General features: G+C 33.7%; 2 protein-coding genes and 2 long non-coding RNA genes across 5 annotated transcripts; 2 read left to right on the top strand and 2 right to left on the bottom strand.

Moving 5' to 3' along the window:
- Positions 1 to 5,466: 5,466 nt before the first annotated feature.
- Positions 5,467 to 9,499, bottom strand: LOC123885917 (putative disease resistance protein At5g47280). Its single transcript, XM_045935256.1, has 5 exons — positions 8,189 to 9,499; positions 7,319 to 7,713; positions 6,874 to 7,229; positions 6,551 to 6,762; positions 5,467 to 6,468 (listed from the first exon to the last, which is right to left on the bottom strand). Exons 1-5 carry the CDS (start codon positions 8,901 to 8,903, stop codon positions 5,639 to 5,641), a joined length of 2,508 nt encoding a protein of 835 aa, XP_045791212.1. The 5' UTR covers positions 8,904 to 9,499; the 3' UTR covers positions 5,467 to 5,638.
- An 884-nt stretch (positions 9,500 to 10,383) lies between these two features.
- Positions 10,384 to 11,941, top strand: LOC123885910. Of its 2 annotated transcripts, none has more exons than XR_006801277.1 (4): positions 10,384 to 10,538; positions 10,720 to 11,583; positions 11,720 to 11,792; positions 11,929 to 11,941. It is a non-coding gene; the product is annotated as an uncharacterized LOC123885910 (long non-coding RNA). The 2 variants fall into 2 exon arrangements; XR_006801276.1 differs by having other exon boundaries at positions 10,384 to 10,542; positions 10,838 to 11,583.
- A 490-nt stretch (positions 11,942 to 12,431) lies between these two features.
- LOC123885905 lies at positions 12,432 to 14,068 on the top strand. Its single transcript, XR_006801275.1, has 3 exons — positions 12,432 to 13,313; positions 13,402 to 13,510; positions 13,607 to 14,068. It is a non-coding gene; the product is annotated as an uncharacterized LOC123885905 (long non-coding RNA).
- Positions 14,069 to 18,252: 4,184 nt separating this feature from the next.
- On the bottom strand, positions 18,253 to 22,215 carry LOC123885890 (probable disease resistance protein At4g33300). Its single transcript, XM_045935233.1, has 5 exons — positions 21,251 to 22,215; positions 20,316 to 20,710; positions 19,636 to 19,991; positions 19,319 to 19,524; positions 18,253 to 19,195 (listed from the first exon to the last, which is right to left on the bottom strand). Exons 1-5 carry the CDS (start codon positions 21,933 to 21,935, stop codon positions 18,369 to 18,371), a joined length of 2,469 nt encoding a protein of 822 aa, XP_045791189.1. The 5' UTR covers positions 21,936 to 22,215; the 3' UTR covers positions 18,253 to 18,368.
- Positions 22,216 to 22,999: the final 784 nt, after the last annotated feature.

The following is a 22,999-nucleotide window of genomic DNA, read 5'->3' as shown; positions in this document are numbered from 1 at the left end:
GGTTTCGACGCAGACGGCGGTTCGAGGTCTCAGTTTTTATCGCATGTCAGTGAATTTGCAAACGGCGGTTCGAAGACTGAGATTGAATCGTATATCAGCCAATTCGGTTGCAATCTGTAAACCAGAAGACGTTGTTAGATTCATGATTATCTGCGTAAAAATTTGGGTTTTTGGTGTTAAAGATATGTGAAATCGTGTTTTTCAATTTTCGGGTTGTATGGGTTTTCAACCGGGTCATTCTGACCCGTCTGGAGGTTGAAGAAGCAAATTAAAAAAAATAGAAATACAATCTCGGCACTAAGCAGCTTTGAACCGATGACATGTGAATACGGGTGTATAACTTATCCGCTTGGCTATGTATGATCTTTATCAAGCATTAAATTGATATTTATTTCTGTATATTTTTGTTGCTAAAAATAATTACTTACCGTACTTTTTATGCAATTTAATTATTTTAGATTAAATGTCAACACATCTATATAATTTTAAATAATAGGGAGTATCCAAAAATAATGTTTTCTTTTTACTTAGACAAAATAACAAATATATCATAATTTTTTTTTATTTTTTATTTTTTTAAATATATCATAAATTTACACACACAAATGAGAGAGTCGGGGTTCGAATCCCGATCATGGCGTTCGACCTAATAATTTCAACAATTTTTGCCAGTTGAGTTAGGATTTGTGGACCACAAACAATCTTTACTTTTGCGTTGAATCTAGTTAAAACTTTTTAGGTTAATTATTAAACTATTAAAGACTTATTATACCGGGTTTAACTTCGTTAAGAATTTTTATGTCAATTGTATACTAATTTAAACTTTTTATACGACGTTGAACCTAGTTAATACTTTTTAAATCAATTATTCGACTAATCAAGACTTCTTATACCATATTGAATCACGTTAGACTTTTTATTTGTCTGCTAATTTAAACTTTTTATACTACATTGAACCTAACTAAGAATTTTTAGGTTAATTATTCTATTAATTAAGAAACACGACACCGGATTGAACCCAATTTAGGATGTTATGTAAATTATTGGACTAATTAAGACTTATTATATAATAGATAGACTTAACCTAACTAAGAATTTTTAGGTCAATTATTGTACTAATTAAGACTTATGTTACCGAATTAAACCTCGTTAAGACTTTTTAAGTAAATTGATCATCTACTAATTTAGATTTTTTATACTGCGTTGAACCTGGTTATGACTTTTGAGGTGAATTATTCTACTAATTAAGATATATGATACCGGATTGAACAACATTAAGGCTTTTTAGGTCAATTTGTTTGCTAATTTGGAGTTTTTATACCACGTTGAACCTAATTAAGACTTTTTAGGTTAATTATTAGACTATTATGACTTATTATACTAGATTTAACCTCATTAAAAATTTGGTGTAGTGGTGAGGGATTTAGGTAGTAGGCATGAGGTCTTGGATTCGATCGCCTGCTCTATTGCAAACAAAAAAATAAAAAATTGTGAGGTCAATTCCTATAATAATTTAGACTTTTTATGCCGTGTTGAACTTAGTTAAGAATTTTTAGACCAATTATTCAACTAATTAACATTTCTTATACCAAATTAAACCATGTTAAAACTTTTTATTTGTCTACTAAATTAGACTTTTTATACTGCGTTGAACCTATCCAAGAATTTTCAGATCAATTATTCTACTAATTAAGATTTATTATAGCGGATTGAACATCGTTAAAAAAGTCTAGGCAAATCATTTGACCAATTAAGATTTATTATACCAGATTTAATCCAACAAAGAACTTTTTAAATCAATTATTCTACTAACTAAGACTTATGATATTGGATTGAATATCGTTAAGATTTTTAGGTCAACTCATCTTCTAATTTAGACTTTTTAGGTCAAGGACTAAATATATTTTTCGTTTCTATAAAAAAAAATGTTTTCATCCCTGATTTTTTTTTTAGTTCCCGACATTATTTTGATTGTTAATTGACTACTAGTTTGCCATCTCCATCTTGCAAAACAAATAAAAAACTTGCAAAAAAAAAATCATTAAATTTATTTTTTCAGTTTGTGTTTAAATTAAAATTTAAGGTTGTTGTGGGCAATTTTCATAAATATGGCATATGTGGTAATTGTGTAAATAATATAAGTTAATATTATATTATTAAAACCTGTTTCACCTGCAATGGCAGGTTAAAAAGGCCTTTCCCATGGTGGGAGACCTACCTCCCTTTCCCATGCTAGCCAGCGCCTAAAAACAAAACTTGAACTTGAATGCAAGTACAGTATAAGTTTTTTTTTGGCAGAGCAAGTACGGTATAAGTTACGTAGGAAAATTTAGAGTACACAAATGCGAAAATAGGGTATCACTACAATACAACAATCCTATTTTCGCCGCTTTCATAGCTCCTTCGAACATCCTTAAACCCCTTTGGCGTCGCACCCACAGCTGGTAATGGTGGTTAAATAAATAAAAATTATTATTTCTTTAAAAATAAATTATTGAACCAGCTGAGTTGAAATTTATTTTCTTTTTTCCATCTATACTCTAATTTAATATCTCAAATCTATGTTGTAACAAAAAATAATAATAATCTCGAATCTATGAAATAATGTTTGGCATTGATATGCATTCAATAGATAAAGAAAATGTAAATTACGGCTACTTGATTTGGACTTTGAAGGAGCATACATTTATGATGTAAAATTATGTAACAGGAAAGTCCTCCAAATCCAAAACCCAATCTAACCTATTGATATCATAATCCAACCTCATGCCTAAAATAGCAAATTTAGTGACATACATTTGGATTTTAAAAATTGTGCAGCATAGACTCTATATGCACGCATCAAAATATATATAAACTCAGTTCATATTTAAAAAAAGTCCATGTTAGTTTAACGTCACACAATAATTTAATTGGTGAGTTTTATTTATAAATGGTAGTATTCTTTATATTCGTATATAGTTTGTTTCAACATATATAGTATAAATAAATAAATTAACCAATGGGGTGAGAGTAAACTGGCAAATTTGGGAGGGATATGATTACATAAGCATGATGTGATGCTTCCCAAAAGAGAGAAAAATATACAATAAAAGTACTCCAAGTACAACCTACTCAAGTACAACAGCATACGTGAATGGGAACCTCTTTTGATAAAAATGAATTGAAATTATTAAGTAGATATATTTACCACACACACTGAAATTAACAATGAGTAAATTACATTTTTTTTAGTTTGAATTATATACTTCCCTCTCTTTTCCACTTAATATGAAATATACACTTTTTACCAAAAAAAAAAAAGAAAATGAAATATACACTTTTAATTAATCCATATATAGTATAAATAAATATTGTAAAAAGTTGTTTGTTGTAAAAAGTGAAGAGACTTCATATAAAGAATATTTTTTGCTTGCTTAACAATAGATTAAAAAAGAAAAATGTCAACGTGAGCTTAATTTATGTTATGTGTTTTGTGATACTAGTACTAATATTATTAGTATTATTATACTTTAAGAGTGATCATAATATCACACCGGTTTAAGTACCATAATTGAGGGTGTAATTTTTGCCCGATATCTATAGTGCAGTAGTTATCGATACAAGTAGAACTGAGCTGTTTTATCTTGAGGATTTCGTGGTTGTTGATTGTCTGCCTGCCTTGCATAATTTTAGGCAGTGCCACGAAACGTCTTAAAGAAAGCGTATTGACCCACCCGCGACTCAATCCAGTAATCTCTTCGATGGCTAAAAATTATTTTTAACTATTTTGAACCTCGGAAACGAGATAACTAATTAAAAAGAAAACATAGGATCTCCTGCACAGCACTTAACACTATCTGCACGTGACCGTAAAACATCTTGATCGTATCTAATCTCAACTTATTTTCTTTTTTCATCTATACTACAATTCAATATCTCAAATCTATGAGATCATGTTTGTACAAGATATGAATTCAATAGAAAAATAAAATTGTAAATTACGACTACTAGATTTGGACTTTGAAGGGGCATGCATTTGTGACGTAAAATTATGTAACAGGAAGATCCTTGTAATCCAAAACCTAATCTAATAACCCATTGATATCATAAAAGCTTAAACTAGGCTTATAAAAAAAAAAGAGAGCTTAAAATAGCAAATTTTAGTCGCATTTTAAAAATTGGGCTTGATATATTTGCAAGTTTAACTCAGATCATATTTCAAATAAGTCCAAGTTGTTTGATGTCACACAATAATGACTGTGTTGACTTTAATTTGTAGCTGTTAGTTTGACTTTATAATGACTTTATTATGGCACTTGTTGCCTTTATTTTGTGAGGGATCAAAATGAATCATCACATTAGTGCAAGAAAAAACGGATACATTCCATTCCATGTACCAAAAGAAATAAAAAGGGAACATTCCCGTTTAAAAACGATGGGATGGTAGCAGTCTATGAAGCACGGACATCAAACACAATACGGATACTGACACGTCGACACCGATCAAAATTTAGAAAAATGATATAATTTAATGTAATTTCGTTTATCCCGACCTCTGTCTTGTGCGGAGATTGATTATTATTAGTGATATTTTGCCGTTTAAAAAAAAATAAAAAAAATATAGATGAATATTATTACCAAAAAAGATAAATGTGGATGGATATTCATGTCATTCATACAAAATAATCTTGTCTTATACTATGGCATATAGTTTTAGTGATTAATTTATAGAGTTGACTTGAGGATGCTTGACTTGTTAGATTATTAGATTAGCAATGTAAAAGGATAATAAAAAGAATATACACTGACAAAGAGAGGAAGATATTAAAATGATGACTGAATTAAAAAAATTGGACAAAGGAAGCTTCTCAGCAACTAGAAGATAGTGACTTGAATGAATCTGATTAACTTAAAGCAATGGGTTGCTTTCAATTTTATCACCTTATACGCGTTTTCTAGTATGAATCAGACAATCCCTTTTATTGTAGTCAAGTGATTGAGATATACAATTTAAAGTAAGAGCTTCATGTAAAACACTTTCGGACACGACACTGATACGCCAATAATAATATTATCATTAAAAAACGTAAATTAATTGAATGTAGCAAATAATCATATATATATATATATATATATATATATCATGTTCAGTGTTAGGTTTATTGTCATATATGTCAATGTCTCGTGTCAATATCCGACACTGAGGCACGTTTGATATCAAACACACATTTGATCAACCTATCATCATGATATTGGTAGGTATGGCACAAAATTTCAATCTTTTGGCCCTACCTTTCCTTATCAGAATGGAAATAATACATTCCCCTTTTGAAATCTGTCTATGCATTTCCCTTTTTTCCAGCCGCCTTAACTTTTCATTTCATTACATTATTAGCATCATTTATTCAAAAAACAACTTAGGGAAATTGATGATTATTGAGAAAAAAAAGTGCCTAACTGCTGTGAAATCTTTCATGCAGATGCTTTCAGAAATTGACATTCTTGTTTGTTAACTCAACTAATAATTATACAAAATTTAAGGCATACCAAAAAGATTATGGCATGCTACAATTTCCAATTCCATCACAAATAACGGTTATATGAACAAATATTTACAAAGAATTGTGAAGCTAAAAAATTACAAGAAACATAATCATTAGTCGGTATCTAACCAATCTAGATCATATTGCATCTCTGCTACTTGAACATTGAGATTAGGCTTGGCCTTCCCGATTTCCTTCCACGTCGATGAAACTTCCTCGTCACAAATTACAAGCTGCAAAGAATGCAATGACAATGCAGACTTAGGTATATTTGCAATCATCGGACATTCCCTCATGTCGATCTTCTCCAAGCTTACCAACTTACTGATTGCTTCGGGGAAGCTTGTAAGGTTAACACATTGAGAAATGTCGATATACTTCAATCTAGTCATTTGGCAGATGCTAGGAGGAAGTGTTCTCAAATCCGGACACGCATATAACCGGAGAATCTCTAGAGAGTTTAGCGAGCCTAATTCATTTGGTAATCGTGTCAAATTATGACAGTTAGTGAGACTCAAGTTTTTTAGTGACTGTATCTTACAAATACTCGAAGGAAACTCAGTTAGATCTTCACAGTGATCAAGTGTGAGCTCAGAGATGTTCGGGAAGATATCGGCTAGGTTTGAATCTTTTCCTTCAAGACTGTTGTTAATCATACAAAGGACTATAAACAATTTCCTCAAGCTTTCCATGACTATGCCAGATAACTGTGGGATTGAAACTTTTTCAAGCCAAAGGCTCCTTAATTTGGTTAAACTCTTCAAAACCGAAATATTGTGAAGACGCGCATACGAAGTGCTGTGGTTTATTACTATTAATGCTCTCAAATTTGGCATTCTATTAATGAAAGGAGGTAAGAAGTATTCACTGGATGTGAAATTAATAATCAGCACTTCAGCTTTAGGAAATTCCAAATTACACCAATCACTTTTTCTCATTTCACCTGCAATGTGAAATTTATCACAGATTAATCACAGAACATGAAAGAAAGTTATAATATATCAAAAGTATTTTATAATATGTACCTGTCTGAATTGAAACAATTTGAGCTTCGAACGGTTGATCCTCATGTCTCAACCATTCTTTAGGAAGTTGTCCATCATCATCTCGTTTTGGCATTACTAATCTTCGGCGTTGATTAACGCTTCCACGATTACTCAAATTAAGGGCAAGATCTCTCAGTATATCATGTTGAGTAATAGAAATCTCAAAGCAACTGCTATACATTCCCCCAGCACTGAAAAGTAAAAATGTCAAAAGAATTTTAGAATGACATATAAGCTATTTCTATTTAGCAAGAGATCATATCAATTCATAAAATACGAATGCATTTTTTGAACTTGCATACCGTGCCTCTTTCACTAAGGTGAGGAGATTCTTGTTCGAAAGCTCAACGACAATAGCATATGCTTCTGTTTCATGAATATCATGGATTTCAACCCACATGTTGATTAGAACTTCTAGAGGAACCTTTTTATCCTCTTGAAAGGAACACAGGTCCAAGAAGCACTCTTTGATCTTTTCTGGCAGGTAATTAATACTGATTGCCATTCGATCAATCAGATTAAGTTCATAGGATTCGCCTATGCTTAACCCTTGTGAAAGCCTTGTTTTGACACTCAACCAAAACATCTCGTTCTGATCTCGCAACGAAGCTCCAATCACTTTAAGAGCCAGTGGAAGCTTTCCACACTCAGCCACAACCTGTATTTAACATTACACTTTATTTTTAGTAAACTATTCAATCCATGAACATGAACAAAATTCGGAACTTCAAAAGATGAAACCATAACCTGTTTGACTAAATTCTGATTAGCTGTGGAAGGGATTGATGTCTGTCCAAAAGCGTGGTGACAGAACAAAGACAAGGCATCGTCTTCGCCGAGCGGTTCCACTTGATAAGTTGCATTGAAAACTGAGAAATGGAACCTGGAAACCACAATGAATTTGACACCAGGTATTCTAAACACTAGCTGCTCCAGCACGGAAAGTGTCCACACATCGTCGAGAATAATCAGGATTTGAGCCTGGCTCCCGGCATATTCATATTGGGGCATCCACTGCGGAACAACATAATTGGTATTCATGCTTCCACTTCCCATGATGTGCCCCCAAATCTTTCCCCTCAGCTGCTCCACATTCGGTGACTGCGAGACCGTCAGAAACAAAATTCTTTCCTTAAAATAACCTGCAAAAAGTAAATATTAATAGTTAAAAACCTTTTGAATCGAAACACTTTGTTCATAAAAAGAAACAATGAAAACACAAGAAAACAAAAAACTTAGAAACTTGTGCACTCGTTATAGTACTGCAAGTACAAGCAGCCCTCTCCAGCCAAACTGTCAGTAGTTGGATTAATTCACTCGGCAGTTAGATTAATCCAACAACTGACGATTTAGCTATCTGGAGAGGGCCGCACAAAGTTTTGTCCATTCATGTTGCAATCTTGTTGGATTCATCATAAAAAATGGAAACCAATAACCAATCAAATAAAGAACAAAAGGATTAATGATTTACTTTAAATATTTACAACAAAAGAGTTATAATATGAAACTAAAAATAGCATAGTTCAATAAATCTATCACCCTATAGAATAGATTATCAAATGCAATCATGTATTGATTCTATTGAAAGATTATTAACAATGAAAGATTGAAACTTACATCTCACTTGTTCATCTCTGCAAATCTCTCTAGCAAGAGTAGTTTTCCCAGATCCACCAATCCCACAAATCCCAATAACACAGAAATCTTTTCTTCCAACAACCATTTCCACAACCTTATTCTTTCCAAACTCCAACCCAAAACTCAAACTAAAATTCCCAAAACTACCCTCATCTTCTTCACTACTCCTAACAACTTCCTCAATCCAACCACTACCACTACCACTACCACCAACACCAACTCCAATCTTCATATCCTCAAAAAACCGCTCCATCCTCCGGTTCGACGCCTCAATCCTATCGAACCGTTCCGCCATATCAACCCTTACCTGACTAACATCAGCAAGTATCTCAGCCTGTAACGGACCCTGCAAGTATTTGGTAACCGTTTCTTCAAGATTCTCCATCTTTTTCGCAAGCTGAAAGTTTCTGTAAACATTCCAACGACTTGTAGCTAAAGCTTGATGTGAAAGCTCAACACCGGAACGGAGAATCTCGGATAAACGGTCGAGATGAGATTGTCTCGGCTGTGGAAGTTCGACGCCGGAGTATTTTATCCGTTCGATTGATGGAAGAATCTCTCGAATGAAAGTTAAGAGATGTTCTGCGGTTGCTTTGGAATTGAGTGTTTTGTGTGAAATGGTTGCGAGATTTTTCCATAGATCGGAAACGATGTCATTGGAAAGTACGCCAGTTACGTCAGTTAGGACTGTCATTGGTTGCTGATGATTATGGCGGTTTCCGCCACGTAACGGTGATAACTGAAGTTTGAGATGAATTTCCTGGTAATTTCTCAGTGTTCTGTTTTTATTTAACACTGAAAGGTGGGAGTTGGTGAGTGAGTTTACTAGAATGCCCTTGTCAGGATCAATGATTTGTTGTTTTTCAAACAAACAAAGTGTGCTAGCTTTGACCAGGTACGAAGTTGTTTTGTGTGTATTTGTACGTAACTGTTATGTTACTACTCTTAGCAAAAAAGAAAGAAACAAACAACTATACCGCACGCGGGAAAATGAAGATAATGTTTTCTAGGCCACCTTTGATCCACATATCTTTCATATAGTATGACATTAACCGATATAGAAAGAAAATAATTAACTCTCCTCCAAAGAGAAACCTGATTTTACTTGATCATAATTGATGTGGTTGGTAGCGCTCCTCTTTAGTATGGCGATGATGATAGGAGGTTGTATCTGCATACATTCTAATACTAGAATTTCCGTGAAGTGAAAGTTTTAAGGTAAGAAGTGATATTGTTTAACTCTAATGCATGAGAAAAGTGTATATATATTCCGTGCGCGGAGTCAAGACCATTAATGCGTATCCACGACATCAATGACCGTTGGAATAATGGCTAAAATCCATATGATTGACAGTAAATACCAATTATTTCAATGTCGGCCGTTACAAAAGGGTTGACTTCTATGACGGTTGGGCAGGAGCACGTGACATTGGACCAACATCATATTAGGTCGAGCTTGACATCTAAGTGGATCGAGCTCAACGATGAGTTGGACTTAAGTCCAATCTAATTTTTTTGTCATTGAATATTATAATTCATACGTGCAAAATAGAACATTAAAAGAGAAATATTTCTTTCTAAGTTGTTTATTACATTAAAAATACAAAATATGAAAGTAGTTAGTATTTTTTAAAAGGTTTTTATGGTGTTGCGCGCAGAGTGCTTTATGCTGAGATCACAACGGTTCTCCATGGCCTTGAGTTATATCACTACAAAAAATATGCTGGATAGCGACTGAACAGTAGAGACGGTTCAGTCCAACAGTCGCCGCTATGCACGGAGACCGCTATGTCAACTAAGAAGACTTTGCAGCTGTTTAGGAGAAACCGTCGTGAAGTCTGAATACGCGCGACAAATTTCACTCATTCCCCCTTATTTCAGAAATTCATTCTCTCGTTCTTTGGTTGAAGCTTCTAAAATATGAAATTCATTCCTCTGATTATTTGCATTGATTCTCTCATTCTCACTCAAGCTTCGTTCAAGCTTCAATCCCTAAAATCTGCAGATTCAATCTTGTTATTCTCACTCAAGCTTCGTTCAACATTCAAATTCAAGGTATTCAATCTTCAATCCCTAAATCTCGTTATTCAAACTTTAATCTCTCAAGCTCAATTTCAACATTCAGATTGATTCAACCTTCAAAATCAGGTTAAGTTTCTCAATAGGTTATTTCAAGACACACTAGATATAAAATCTACAAAGAAATTTCGATTAACATTGAGGTTGGTAGTTTTAGCTATTGCAGTGGTTTGTGTGATATACATTTGCTTTACTCAGCATGCACGATGGAGGAGAGATCGATGCTCGAGCTTGCTACACTGCCATTTTTGTAAGTTGGTTTTCCCTGTATCCGTGTCTTTCTTCCACACATGCTTGTGTGTAGATATGTTAGTGTGCACAGACACTGCACTTTTTAGATCAACATCATGTATAGTTGTACACTTTTACTAGTTATTATAATGGTCATTTAATTGTAGTAGATGTGGTTCATATAACATATTACTACTTAGGAATGACAGGATGCCAAAGCTATTGGCTAACTTAGACCTTTTACACCGTTAGCCTCTATTACTTTCGTTGTTGGAATGGGACACTTTTAACATTGGGAATCTTGTTGGAGCCACGTAGCAAGTGTTCTGAATATTTTGGATGAAGAGCTGATCAAGAATGTTGGAGACTTCATTTTAAGGTTAGTTTCAAGAAGAACTTGCTTTAATTTTGGAATTATATCTGGTTGTATGTTTTGAGCTTGATCGTGCAACATTTTGAGGATAATTTTAAGAAGCACTAGCAATGTTTAGAATAGAAACTTTGTACAAGTCAAACTCATCACTTTTTTTTCCTACTGCTTTGATTATTGAGTGGTTTTCAAAGTATGCTGGCATTTGAGAAAACATTTTTAATGGTCTCTTCATTAAGTATGTGGGGCCTCACATGGGACCTTTAAACTATAAACACTGATAACAATTGAAAGCACATTAGTCGTGACTTTGGTGGCATGGCGGCTAGGAGTACTGAATTCTCGCCATTTAATCTAATGGTTTTGGCAATAAGGCAAACTGTCATCTTTTCATTAACTATTTCTGGCCTTAAATGGGACTTTTAACTATAATATTGGGTAATAATTGACAGTCCCATTTGCCACAATGTTGGTGCCTTGGGGTATGTTGTATTGTGGTGTTCTCCCATTTGCCACCGAGTTTCGTGCAGTGTAAAAAGTTCTTTGGTCAAGTAGAAAAGTAGAATAATTGATTACACAGCCTGTGTACTATTTGTTGTGTAACACATGTTTTATTCTCCACGTTGTTTCTTTGCATCTGTCAAACATACGAGGGAGGCATTGCAGGTGAGCCGGGTTTCGAGGCTCATGGTGGGTATGTATCACCATACTTTCCATCCCACCCTTCTCTCATTTTTCTTTTATACCTCTTCACAATGATATGATTTGGAATAAAAAAGAAAAGTGGGTATGGCAAGTCATCTTAGTTTTGTACTTATGTTTTTTATTAGGTATACCTTTTGTGGGTTGGCTGCAATGATTCTGATTGGTGAGGCTAATCGCTTGGATCTGCCTCGCTTACTTGTAAGAGAATCGATTCTTTCTTAGTGGCTTCCGATTATTTGTAAGAACTTTTTAAGTTGTATTAAATATAAACTATGTTTTGCTTATCAAAAAAAAAAAAAAATAAAATAATATAAACTATGTTTCCTTTCTTCAGGACTGGGCTGTATTTCGGCAAGGTAAGGATTGTGGCTTTCAAGGGAGAACAAATAAATTGGTGGACGGATGCTATTCGTTTTGGCAGCTAATTGAAATTTTAAATTCTTTTCATCGGTCTTTTTTTGTGATATAGTTGGCTTAAAAGTTAAAACATGAAATTAATCAGGGAGGTGCTGTTGCACTATTGCAAAGATTACATTCTATCATCGATGAACAAATGGCAGAGGCATGACAATTTTCTACGATATCCGATGTACATGAAGAACATGAAAGTTTGGCTGGAACCTCAAGTCATGCTACTTCCTGTATTAAGCATAAAGGTAGGAAACACACATGAAAAATTCTTTAATCACAACATATAAATTTTTCCTTTAACACCTACACATCCTTTTATTTTCATTTCTCATGGCATTAACACTTCACTTTTAAATTCTAATTCTTAGCTTCACTTTAATCACGACATATAAATTCTCTTTCAGAATCGTAAATATTTTGAGTTTTATTTAGTGAGGTAAATATTTAGTGAGGTAAATATTTGTGAGACTTTTTGAGAGAGCATATGGAAACAATTTATAACATATGTCCATAAGCTGTTTCCAACTTATTTTCTTAAACAGTCTAGGATAGCTTATTGTTTTTATGAAAACAATTATACTTTATTTTATCTTTTGTTATTGAAATAGCATATACATATGCACTTATATATAATAACGCTTATGCTATAAGCACTTAATTAAGCTTTTTATTCAAACAAGGATGTCTTTTTTGGCCCATCAGTTTTGGTGCTTGCTTTGGGTATTCTGATTAATCATGTGCTCATGTGATTGCACAATACAGTTATCCCATTTAGGTTTGGTTGATACACCACGAACAGTGTAGCAACAGGTCTGTAAGAATAGTTGTTGCTCCACTCAATATATGAACATAATATGTGTATAGATATAAGAGTACAATTAAGCCTAAAAAACAATTGAGCAGCCTTACACATTTGGTATTGGAGTACAATTAAGCCTAGAAAACAATTGAGCAGCCTGACACATTTGGTATTGGAGTTCTTTTTTGACACAAATTATTATATGACTGTTGTGTGATAGTTAGTTGGGTGTGATGAACATATGAAGCCTATAACTATTCATATGCTTAAATAAAGACCATAGCATATACATGTCACTGACTATTAGTTGGGTGTGATGAACATATGAAGCCAGGTTTGCATTCTAAATTGAAGCTTATTTGCTTGTTTTGAATTCTATTAGGACATAGAAGCTTATTTGCTTATTTACCTGCCTACTCCAGCGAAGATGATTCAATCATAGCAGATGCACTTTGGAAGCAGATCAATGTTACCGGCGATTCTTCAGATTATCTATGGTATTTGACAGAGTAAGAATGTTTTCAACTTACCTAGCTTCTCAATCAGAATATTAATTCTTGATTTTTTATACAAATTTTATTATCTCTTCATATTCAGTGTCAGCATTAGTTCTACTGAAGGTTTTATAAAGAATGGTCAATCCCTACTCATACCATAAATTCAGCAGGTCATGTTCTGCATGTTATTGTTAATGGTCAACTTTCAGGTCAGTGTGCCTTTCTTTTTTTCTTAGCATTTTATTCATGAAAAATTTAAATTTGATATATTCTAAATTAACATTATGTATGTTATATGAATGCAGGAACTGTGTATGGAGGATTGGATACTAAATTAACATTTAGCAAGAGTTTTTTGTATCTTCCTCTCTTGTGTACTGAAATATGAAATAGAGGTCAGCCAATATGGAGTAATAGTCTGAAATTACCAGTGCACAACATGAAGGGTAATAATAAGCTCTTCTTGAGGTTTAAAATTATCATGCTTCATATCCCTTTGTATTTTAGTTATACTAGTTAAGAAGGGTAATATTTTAGTTATACTTGAGTTAAGAAGGGTGAGGTTTAGGACTGGAATAACAGAATCTTTGTTTGGTTTGTGTGTGTTAATTTCAGCTTGCTTGTTTGGTATTATGTCAATTTCATCTTCTATGTTTTGGATGTTTATAGGTGGCTATTTTTATTATGTTTAAGAGACTACAATTAATTGCAGCAAAAAAAAAAGCACAAAAATTTTTAGTCATTAAGTAGAAAAAAAAGAAAGAAAAGAACTATTAATTGCAGCAAAAGAAAAAAGCACTCTTGTCAAAAAAAAAACTGTATTTTTTTTTTTCAAAAAAATAGATATTGCGGCGGTTTCAAACTGCCAGCAAAGTAAAACAAAATTTTTAATCACAAAGCGACGGTTTTAAACCGTCGCAAACACAGAAGTACATACCTTGCAAGTTTCCATTTGCCGACGGTTTACTTTGAGTTTACGACGGTTATGAACTGACGCTAAATAAGTCGCGACGGTTTGTGTGGCGGTTCTTAAAACCGTCGCAATATGTAGCGACGACGCCAGATTTTGCAACCCTTTACCAACCGTCGTAATATGGTGTTGCGACGGTTCAAAACCGTCGCTAATGCCTTTTAGAACTGTCGCAAGGTGTCAAATTTCTTGTAGTGTATTGGGTTAATGGGTTCAGGAACATAGCTTGCTATTTTGATTCCTTGCAAGTGATTTTTTTGATTCAAGACGGTGTTTCGCCATATCATCATTATGCGAATGAAGTTCAAAGAATTCGATAGCTCTTAAGAAGAGATTGAAGCATTGTTATTAACCACACCTTTCGGGAGGGAAATGCGTGTGCAAATTTATTGGTCAAGATGGGAGCATCCGCGAGCTCGACTATGGTGATATTAATTAGAAGAACCTCCTTCTTAGTTATCGAGTGTTATTTGTACGGATGCGTGAGATGTAGTTTTTATTAGGGAGTAATTACTTTTGTTCTCTGTTTTTGTTTATTTTTTCTCTCATGTAACCCAAAAAAAAAGTAATATTTATGGTAAATGAGTGAGGCTTGTATTTGAAAAAAAATGAACGGGAGTATATTCTATTACTACTATTCTTTTATTTTGTTAGTGTGAAAGAGGCTACATCACGAATATATATATTTTTTTGAACAAGTACATCACGAATATATTGAAGATTAAATTGTGGTACATATTGTTTGCTATGTCTATTTTATATTGTGGTACAAATTGTTTAGTACTTTGCTACATCACCAACTTGGGGCACTAGGTAGGCTAAGCTAAATTTTCAATTTTTAGCACTTCTAGACCTTTTTATTAATAAAAAATTAAAATAATATAAACAACTATATATACTCGTATTAAAAAATATAAAAATAATTATAAGGTATACTCTTACATAAGAGAAAGAGAAAATACAGATAAATTTATAAAAATATAGTTTTTTATTTTATTTATAAAAAGTTAAAAGACATTGGAAAATTTAATTCAGTTATAGAAAATGTAATTTAGATGAAAAATAGAGACATTGCTCAAATACATACTCCTATATGGTTTTTTTTTGACTCAATCCTATATGGTTGAGTTCTACTAAATTCTTAAAAGTTTAATTTTAGTATATTTTTACTTAGTGTAAATATTTAATTCAAAAAATCTTAAAAATTAACATTAGTGTCCTCTTATATATCGATCTCTCTATATTTCTTGTTGTTTGTTAAAAAAAAAAAATATTCACTATATTCTTGTTTTGATTTTTTTTTTTAGAGTAATTTAAATGTTCAATATAAAATGTTTTACCCAAACATCTGATCAATTCTGCTCATAAATAATTCATAAATTTTCAAGAGCTTTTCGGTAAGTTAGTTCAAAAGTTGTTATAAATTATTTTTCAGTCTCATATATAAGTAAAAATTTATTTTTTAAATTCATTTTTTTACTAAACTTTTTAAATTCATTGAATAACTAATATATACTCCCTCCATCCCATTTTATAAGACATTTTTTGACTAAATTCACTATTCATATATTTTGTTTTGACCGTATTTTTCTAAGAGTATATAATGTACATATTATTGATGAATTATTTCGCAAGTGCACGAAAATCACGTAGTAATAAAAATATCGATCCACAGGGATTGTGTGATCAAACTAGTCGAATCGTGTTCATAGACATTATACAGAAAATACACATAAATTGGGGGTATGTTGAGTGATCAATTGGTAGAAAACGAATGCTTAGAGAATAATGGAAAAATGAGGTAGAATCATCGGGATCATCTAGTCTATAGCTAACCGCATGCAACCTACAATGTCATAAGAACTACTCAAGTGTTCACAACTAGATCGACAAATTAGTGAATCGCAATCTCTTGTCAAAATCCACTCTATTCGTTGTCGATACTCCCCCGATCTCTCGGGCGGAAGCTACCTACAACGAATGATATTAACGCGCGTCAATCGTTCGCTACACTCTATGCCTCAATCTCTCGACCGGAGACACTCGAGTACTCAATACAATTCAGTTCAGACATTAAATCAATACTCTCGCACGTGACTTAACTCAAAATCATTATAACACTAATGCAGGATTATAAAGCATTAAAATCAGATTGTATTGAATGAACACTATAAAGAGAGTACGATCTTACAACAATTGCAGGTTACATTCAGCTGAACTACATTCTAAACTACCCTAGATCCTACCTCCAAAGGAGTTTAGCTCCTCATCGTTCTTCGTTCGCTTCCTCGCTTCATCGCCATGGCTTGTGAATCCATGCTCTCGATGTGCTTGGAGCTCTCCGCTGGAGTGTTGAATCACGATCTTCAAGTTCCAAAACCAGAATGTAGTGAAAAAGTGCAGAATTTTCCCCCCCGAAAACAGAATTATGCAGAAAATATATATACAGAAGGCAACCACGCCGCGCGCCAGATCTATCACGCCGCGCGTGGTTGCAATTCCATCAACTACGCCGCGCGTGGTAACAGAATCACGCGGCGCGTGATCAAGTCAGAGAACAATCTTCTTCTTCAATCAAGGCTTCACGCCGCGCGTGGTCAAAGCTACGCCGCGCGTGGTCAAGTCAGAGAGCAACCCAGTTCCTGAACAAAGCTTCACGCCGCGCGTGGTCAGGTATCACGCCGCGCGTGATCAGAGTGAAAATCCTGGCTCCCTGTGAGCTCCATCACGCGGCGCGTGATGGGCTACGCCCCCAGCGTAGTGAAAATCATTCATTTCCTGCAGTTTTTCCTGTTTTCTTGCCAAACAAGTAATCAAGCTAATGGTTAGATTTCTCTCATATTTATTGCTAAAAACCTACTAAAATGTATCTAATGTTGCTAAAATAGGCATGGATTAGAGAGTGTGACGATTTGTCATCAATTATCATATAAGATCTTGTTTGATTTATTTCGATGAATATTTTCATAATATCAAATTTCTATAATTTTTACCAATACACAATTAAAGATATTTGTAATCAAATTTATGTATTGACATACGCGCAATAGTTAAAGAGTTATTATATTTTGGGACGGAGGGAATATATTAAATACATTAGTAATTATTCAATCAACCTAAAATATAAAAGTTTTCAAAAAACTAAAATATTCACATAGTTATAAAAAAAAATAATAATAATAATAACAAGCTTCCAAAGATGGACAACTATTTCTACACTATTGACAAATTAGTTATCAACTAAGAACCATAGTCAAGAGTCAAGCATTAAATCTTGTTAATGTCTCTCAATGTTCAATGTACCTAATACTAAAGTGACAAAATAAGCACTTCAAAATAATTGGCCATTGCATTTTCAATTTTTTTTAATCCATTGGAGCACATCACATGTAACTTTTTTAAGGTCCACTATAGCTAGTGAAAAGAAATGAGAATGCTCCACTCCCACTAAACAATCAAGAAAGGACATCAATCTTCAAAAGTTCATTGAACTTACTTGAATTATATTCCACCACTACTAGAAAAGTAATCAAGGAACTTCGTGGTATATCATGCAAAATTAGCTGCTCCGAATCAAATATTGAGGATCTATTGTAGTAGAGTAGGGAGGTACAAAGACCTATTAGGATTGAATTTTTTGAAATTATTTGATAAGATAAATAGTTATAAGACTCTTTGATAGAATTTATAGAAACAATCATATCTATAAGTTATTTTTAACTTATTTCTGTAAGTTTTTTCATGACAACTTGTGAAAATAGCTTATAGGTAGAATATAAAAACAATTTGTTTTTATTTTATCTTTTTATTATTACTGAAATAAAAAGCACTTATGCTATACAACAACTTTTTTTTTTCCACTACCAGTAGACCGTCTAATCTGATTCGGGGGTCATATAACTACTTAATTTTTATCCAAACTATTATCCAAATATTGGTTTTCCATTACTTTCATTATTAATGAACTTTAGTAACTCGGTATTTGGAAGTACTTAAGAGTAATAATAAAATTATGCCTTAATTTACATTAAATACAATTATGGACAAGTATTTACAAATAATTATGGTGCAAACATCACAAGAACATAAGACACCATTCACTCTCTAAGGAATTCCAAATCAAAGTACTGCTCTGACACTTGAACATGAACATTTGGCTTAGCCTTCTCAACATCTTTCCAAATACCAAACACTTCCTCATCACAAATTACAAGCCTCAAAGACTTCAATGAAATGGCAGACTTTGGCACATTCTTAATCATGGAACATTCCCTCATGTCAATCTTTTCCAAGCTTACCAATTTACCGATCTCTTCCGGGAAACATGTCAAGTTAACGCATTGCGAAATGTCGATATACTTCAACCTAATCATGTTGCAAATGCTAGGAGGAAGCGTTTTCAATTCCGGACAAGCGTATAACCGGAGAATCTCTAGCGAACTTAGCATGCCTAATTCGACAGGAAGTTGAGCCAAATTGTGACAATTTGTGAGACTCAAGTTTTGTAGTGACTGTATCTTACAAATGCTTGAGGGCAAGTTAGTAACATCTTCACAATGATCAAGAGTGAGTTCAGAGAGGCTAGGAAAGATTTGAGATAGATTTACATCTTTACCCTCTAAATTGTTATTAATCTTACATAAGACTATAAATAACTTGCCTAAGTTTTCCATGATAATGCTTCCAAATTGAGGGATAGAAACTTTTTCAAGCCATAAGCTTCTTAAGTTGGCCAAATTGTTGAAAATTGAAACATTGTGAAGAGAAGCATAGGATGCACTATAGTTTATTACTATCAATGCTCTCAAATTTGGCATTCTATCTATGAAAGGAGGTAAAAAGTAATCCTTGGATGTGAAATTTATAATCAGAACTTCAGCTTTTGGAAATTCAAGTTTATGCCAATCCCTTTCCTTCATTTCACCTACAATGTAAAAATTCATCGCATACCCGAATGCCATGAGATGCAAGAAACAACTATAGTATAAAATTCATCAACACAAAAGCATACACGGGCGTGCGCGTGCATACACATATCTATATATACCTGTGTGAATTGAAACAATTTGTGCTTCGAACGGTTTGTGCTTGTGTCTTAGCCACTCCTTAGGGAGTCCCTTCTCTCGTTTTGGCATAACTAATCGCCGCCTTTCATTAATACTTTCGCGGCTACTCAAATTAAGTGCGAGGTCTCTAAGTACATCATGTTGAGTAACTGAGATCTCAAAGCAACTGCTGTACATGCCACCAACACTGATATGATAAACCAAGTTACCAAAAGGGTTTTAGAATAAATTCCATATCTCATTAATTGAAAATTAACTATAAAAATAATAGTTAGTTAAGAATGGTTTTGTTGCGTACCGCGCTTCTTTCACCAATGTGAGAAGATTTTTATTGGAGAGTTCAACAACAATAGCAAAAGCATCTTTCTCATCAATATCATGAATTTCAACCCACATATTGATCAGAACATCTAGAGGTATTTTTTTATCCTCAGGGAATGAGCACAAGTCCAAGAAACATTCCTTCATCTCTTCTTTAAGGTAGTTGATACTTATCGCCATTCTTTCGATAAGGTTGATTTCATGAGATTCTCCAATACTTTGGCCTTGAGATAACCTGTTTTTAACACTTGCCCAAAACAGTTCTGTCTGATCTCTCAGTGAAGCTCCAATCACTTTTAGAGCCAATGGAAGCTTTTCACATTCACTCACAACCTATTTCCCATTGAATACCGTTAGAACAACAATCCAGGTTCAAAAGAAAACAGACACAAAGAACACAGACAAGATTTTATCACAGAAATAACTTATAACATGTCTATAAGCTGTTTTAAGCTTATTTCGATAAACTCGTCAGGATAACTAATAAGACAGCTTATAGTTTGTACGAAAACAGTCTGACTTTATTTTTTTATCATAGAAATAACTTACATATAAATACTTACATGATAAGAAATTATGCTATAAGTGTTTAATTAAGTTGTTTATACAAACAAAAGTAAATTACTCAATCAATGTGCTGGGAAGAAGTTCCATTACCTGTTTGACCAAATTCTCATTAGCTGTAAAAGGGATTGATTTCTGTCCAAAAGCATGGTGACAGAACAAAGACATAGCATCCTCTTCACTCAACAATTCAACCTCATAAGTTGCATTGAATATTGTTGGGAATTTGAACCTAGAAACAACAACAAACTTACAACCTGGTATTCTACAAACAAGCTGTTCAAGAACTGAAAGTGACCAAACATCATCAAGAACAATTAAGGTTCTTGCTTCACTTCTGCATTCAAATTGTGGTATCCATTGAGGAACAACATAATTTGGATTCAAACTTCTGTTTCCCATGATGTGTCCCCAAATCTTTGTCCTTAGCTGATCCACATTTGGAGATTGTGAAACAGTTAGAAACAATATTTTCTCCTTGAAATAACCTGCAAAAGGTAGCAATTGTCAAAACTTTCGAAAAATTTCCAACAAAAAGAAACCGTTTGAATCAACTTACTTGAGCTTAATTATCGACGTAAACACTTGAAAAGTTGTCTGAGAGAGCTTACTGAAATAACTTATGACATCTCTATAAGGAGTTCTCAGCTTATTTTCATAAGCTCTCCAAAATAACTTGAAAACAACTTATAGCTATATGGAAACAATTTGACTTGATTTTATATTTTGTTCTATAAATAGCTTATACAGAAGCACTTATATGATAAGTGCTTATGCTACAAGCATTTACATATCTAGTTTAGTGTGTTTATTACAATAAGAATAACATAATATAGTATCACCGTACCGTACTATAAGCTATCACGAAGAGTTTATGAAAATAAACTGAAAACAACTTATGAAATATGAACATGTCATAAGCTGTTTCCATAAATTCTCGCAAAAAGTCTCACAGATGTTTATATCAACAAATAAGCTCAAATAAACCAATTCAATTTCAAATAGAAGAGGAGTTGAATGTTGCTTACATTTCACTTGTTCATCTCTACAAACCTCTCTAGCAAGAGTAGTTTTCCCAGATCCACCAATCCCACAAATCCCAACAATCCACAAATCCTCTCTTCCCATAACTATCTCCTTAACTTTCTTCTTCCCTAAATCCAACCCAACACTCAAATTACCCTCAACCCAACTCTCATCTTCCTCCATACAAGACCTCACAGCTTCCTCAACCCACCCACCACCTCCCACACCAATCTTCATAGCACCAAAATACTGCTCCAACTTCCTATTCGACGCATCAACCCGGTCGAACCTTTCAGCCATCTCAAATCGCGTGTGATGCACGTCAGCCAATATATGAGCCTGCATAGGACCCTGCAAGAATCTTGACACATTCTTTTCAAGTTTTTCCATCTTTTTTGCTAGCTGCAGATTTTTGTATACGTTCCATCTGCTTGATGAGAGTACCTTGTGAGAAAGTTCTACTCCGGAACGTAGAATCTCTGAGAAGCGGTCGAGATCAAACTGTCGATGCTCCGTTAATTCTACGCCGGAGTATTTGATTTCTTGTATTGTTGGGAGGATTTCATTGATGTATGTTATGAGTTGTTCTGCGCTTGTTCTGCATAACAGAGATTTTCTAGATATGCTTACAAGCATTTTTATAAGCTCTGTTGCTATCTCGCCGGCGAAAAAATCATTCAGTGCCATTGTTTTGCGCGCGCCCGTACACAGACACTTTGTTTTTCTTTCTTAACTTTTGTTTATTACAAGTTTCTTCTTTCTTAGTCTTTCTTGTAGTATACTATGTGTGTGTTTTTTCCGTGTTGGTTCTTGAGTGGACTATATTGTCGATCCAACGACACCGAGTATTAATCGTCTAATCTCAATCCAACGACACCGAGTATTGCTGATCGAGTGAATGTGTCATTTTATGACTTCGATAAAGGTCCGATTCTTGAGTGGACTATATTGTCCTCGCTAATACTATGTGTCCTCGCTAATACTATATTGTCCGCGTGATCGGTACAAATTTAAATAATAACAATATTACAATAATATAGTTTAGATTTTTTTTTTGAAAACTTGATATCCGGCCTTAGGACCGACTAATCCAAGGGGATCAATCCCACCGCCCACTTGCGGGGGGCCATTTAAATAATATAGTTTAGATTAGCACCATCTAATTTTAATCGGATGATGAAATCTCTGCATGACTGCATAAAATTTTAAGGGCGTGTGATTCGAGTCTATGTTTTTGTGTTCTTTCTCTCTTGAATAGTCAATCCAAGAAGATTTTTATTTACCTTGAGGCATGACACTTCCAATTTTTTACTGGAGGTCATGTTAGAGTTACATAAAAAAAGAGGTTCATCTGAATTTGTCATGTGAAAAGAGAGAAGTGTTTCTTCAAATTATTTGCTAGTTTAGTTGTTAAGAATAATGGTGATTAGCTAGTACGATATTAGAATTTGAGAAGCCTATACTCAACCACAAAAACTAGCTTGAGAGTTGAAGTTTGCACTACACTTATAAAGGCTATCTATGTCATATCTCTAGCCAATGTGAGACTTCTAACACACCCCCTCACGTCCAGAACTGAACAAGCTGGAACGTGGAATCAACAACAACGGATGGCCCAAATATGAGAGGTCTCCACAACAAACAACAAATGAATCTAGGATAGGCTCTGATATCATGTTGAAGTATCAAGAAAGAGAGAAAACTTATAATGAAAGAAAGAATGAATCATTTTACTCTTTTTATTCTTTCTT

This window comes from Trifolium pratense, linkage group LG1, assembly GCF_020283565.1.
Source record: "Trifolium pratense cultivar HEN17-A07 linkage group LG1, ARS_RC_1.1, whole genome shotgun sequence".
NCBI lineage: Eukaryota > Viridiplantae > Streptophyta > Magnoliopsida > Fabales > Fabaceae > Trifolium > Trifolium pratense.
Note: the sequence above shows the minus strand (reverse complement) of the source record. Positions and strands in the feature narration are given on the sequence as shown.

Coding starts and splice junctions, on each gene's coding strand:
- LOC123885917 (XM_045935256.1), bottom strand. CDS start 8,903: ATGACAGTCCTAACTGACGTAACTGGCGTACTTTCCAATGACATCGTT. Junction 6,763..6,873: donor ACCTTAGTGAAAGAGGCACG/GTATGCAAGTTC, acceptor TTTACTTTTCAG/TGCTGGGGGAATGTATAGCA. Junction 6,469..6,550: donor AATTGTTTCAATTCAGACAG/GTACATATTATA, acceptor TTCACATTGCAG/GTGAAATGAGAAAAAGTGAT.
- LOC123885890 (XM_045935233.1), bottom strand. CDS start 21,935: ATGGCACTGAATGATTTTTTCGCCGGCGAGATAGCAACAGAGCTTATA. Junction 20,711..21,250: donor TAGAGATGAACAAGTGAAAT/GTAAGCAACATT, acceptor TACCTTTTGCAG/GTTATTTCAAGGAGAAAATA. Junction 19,196..19,318: donor AATTGTTTCAATTCACACAG/GTATATATAGAT, acceptor TTTACATTGTAG/GTGAAATGAAGGAAAGGGAT.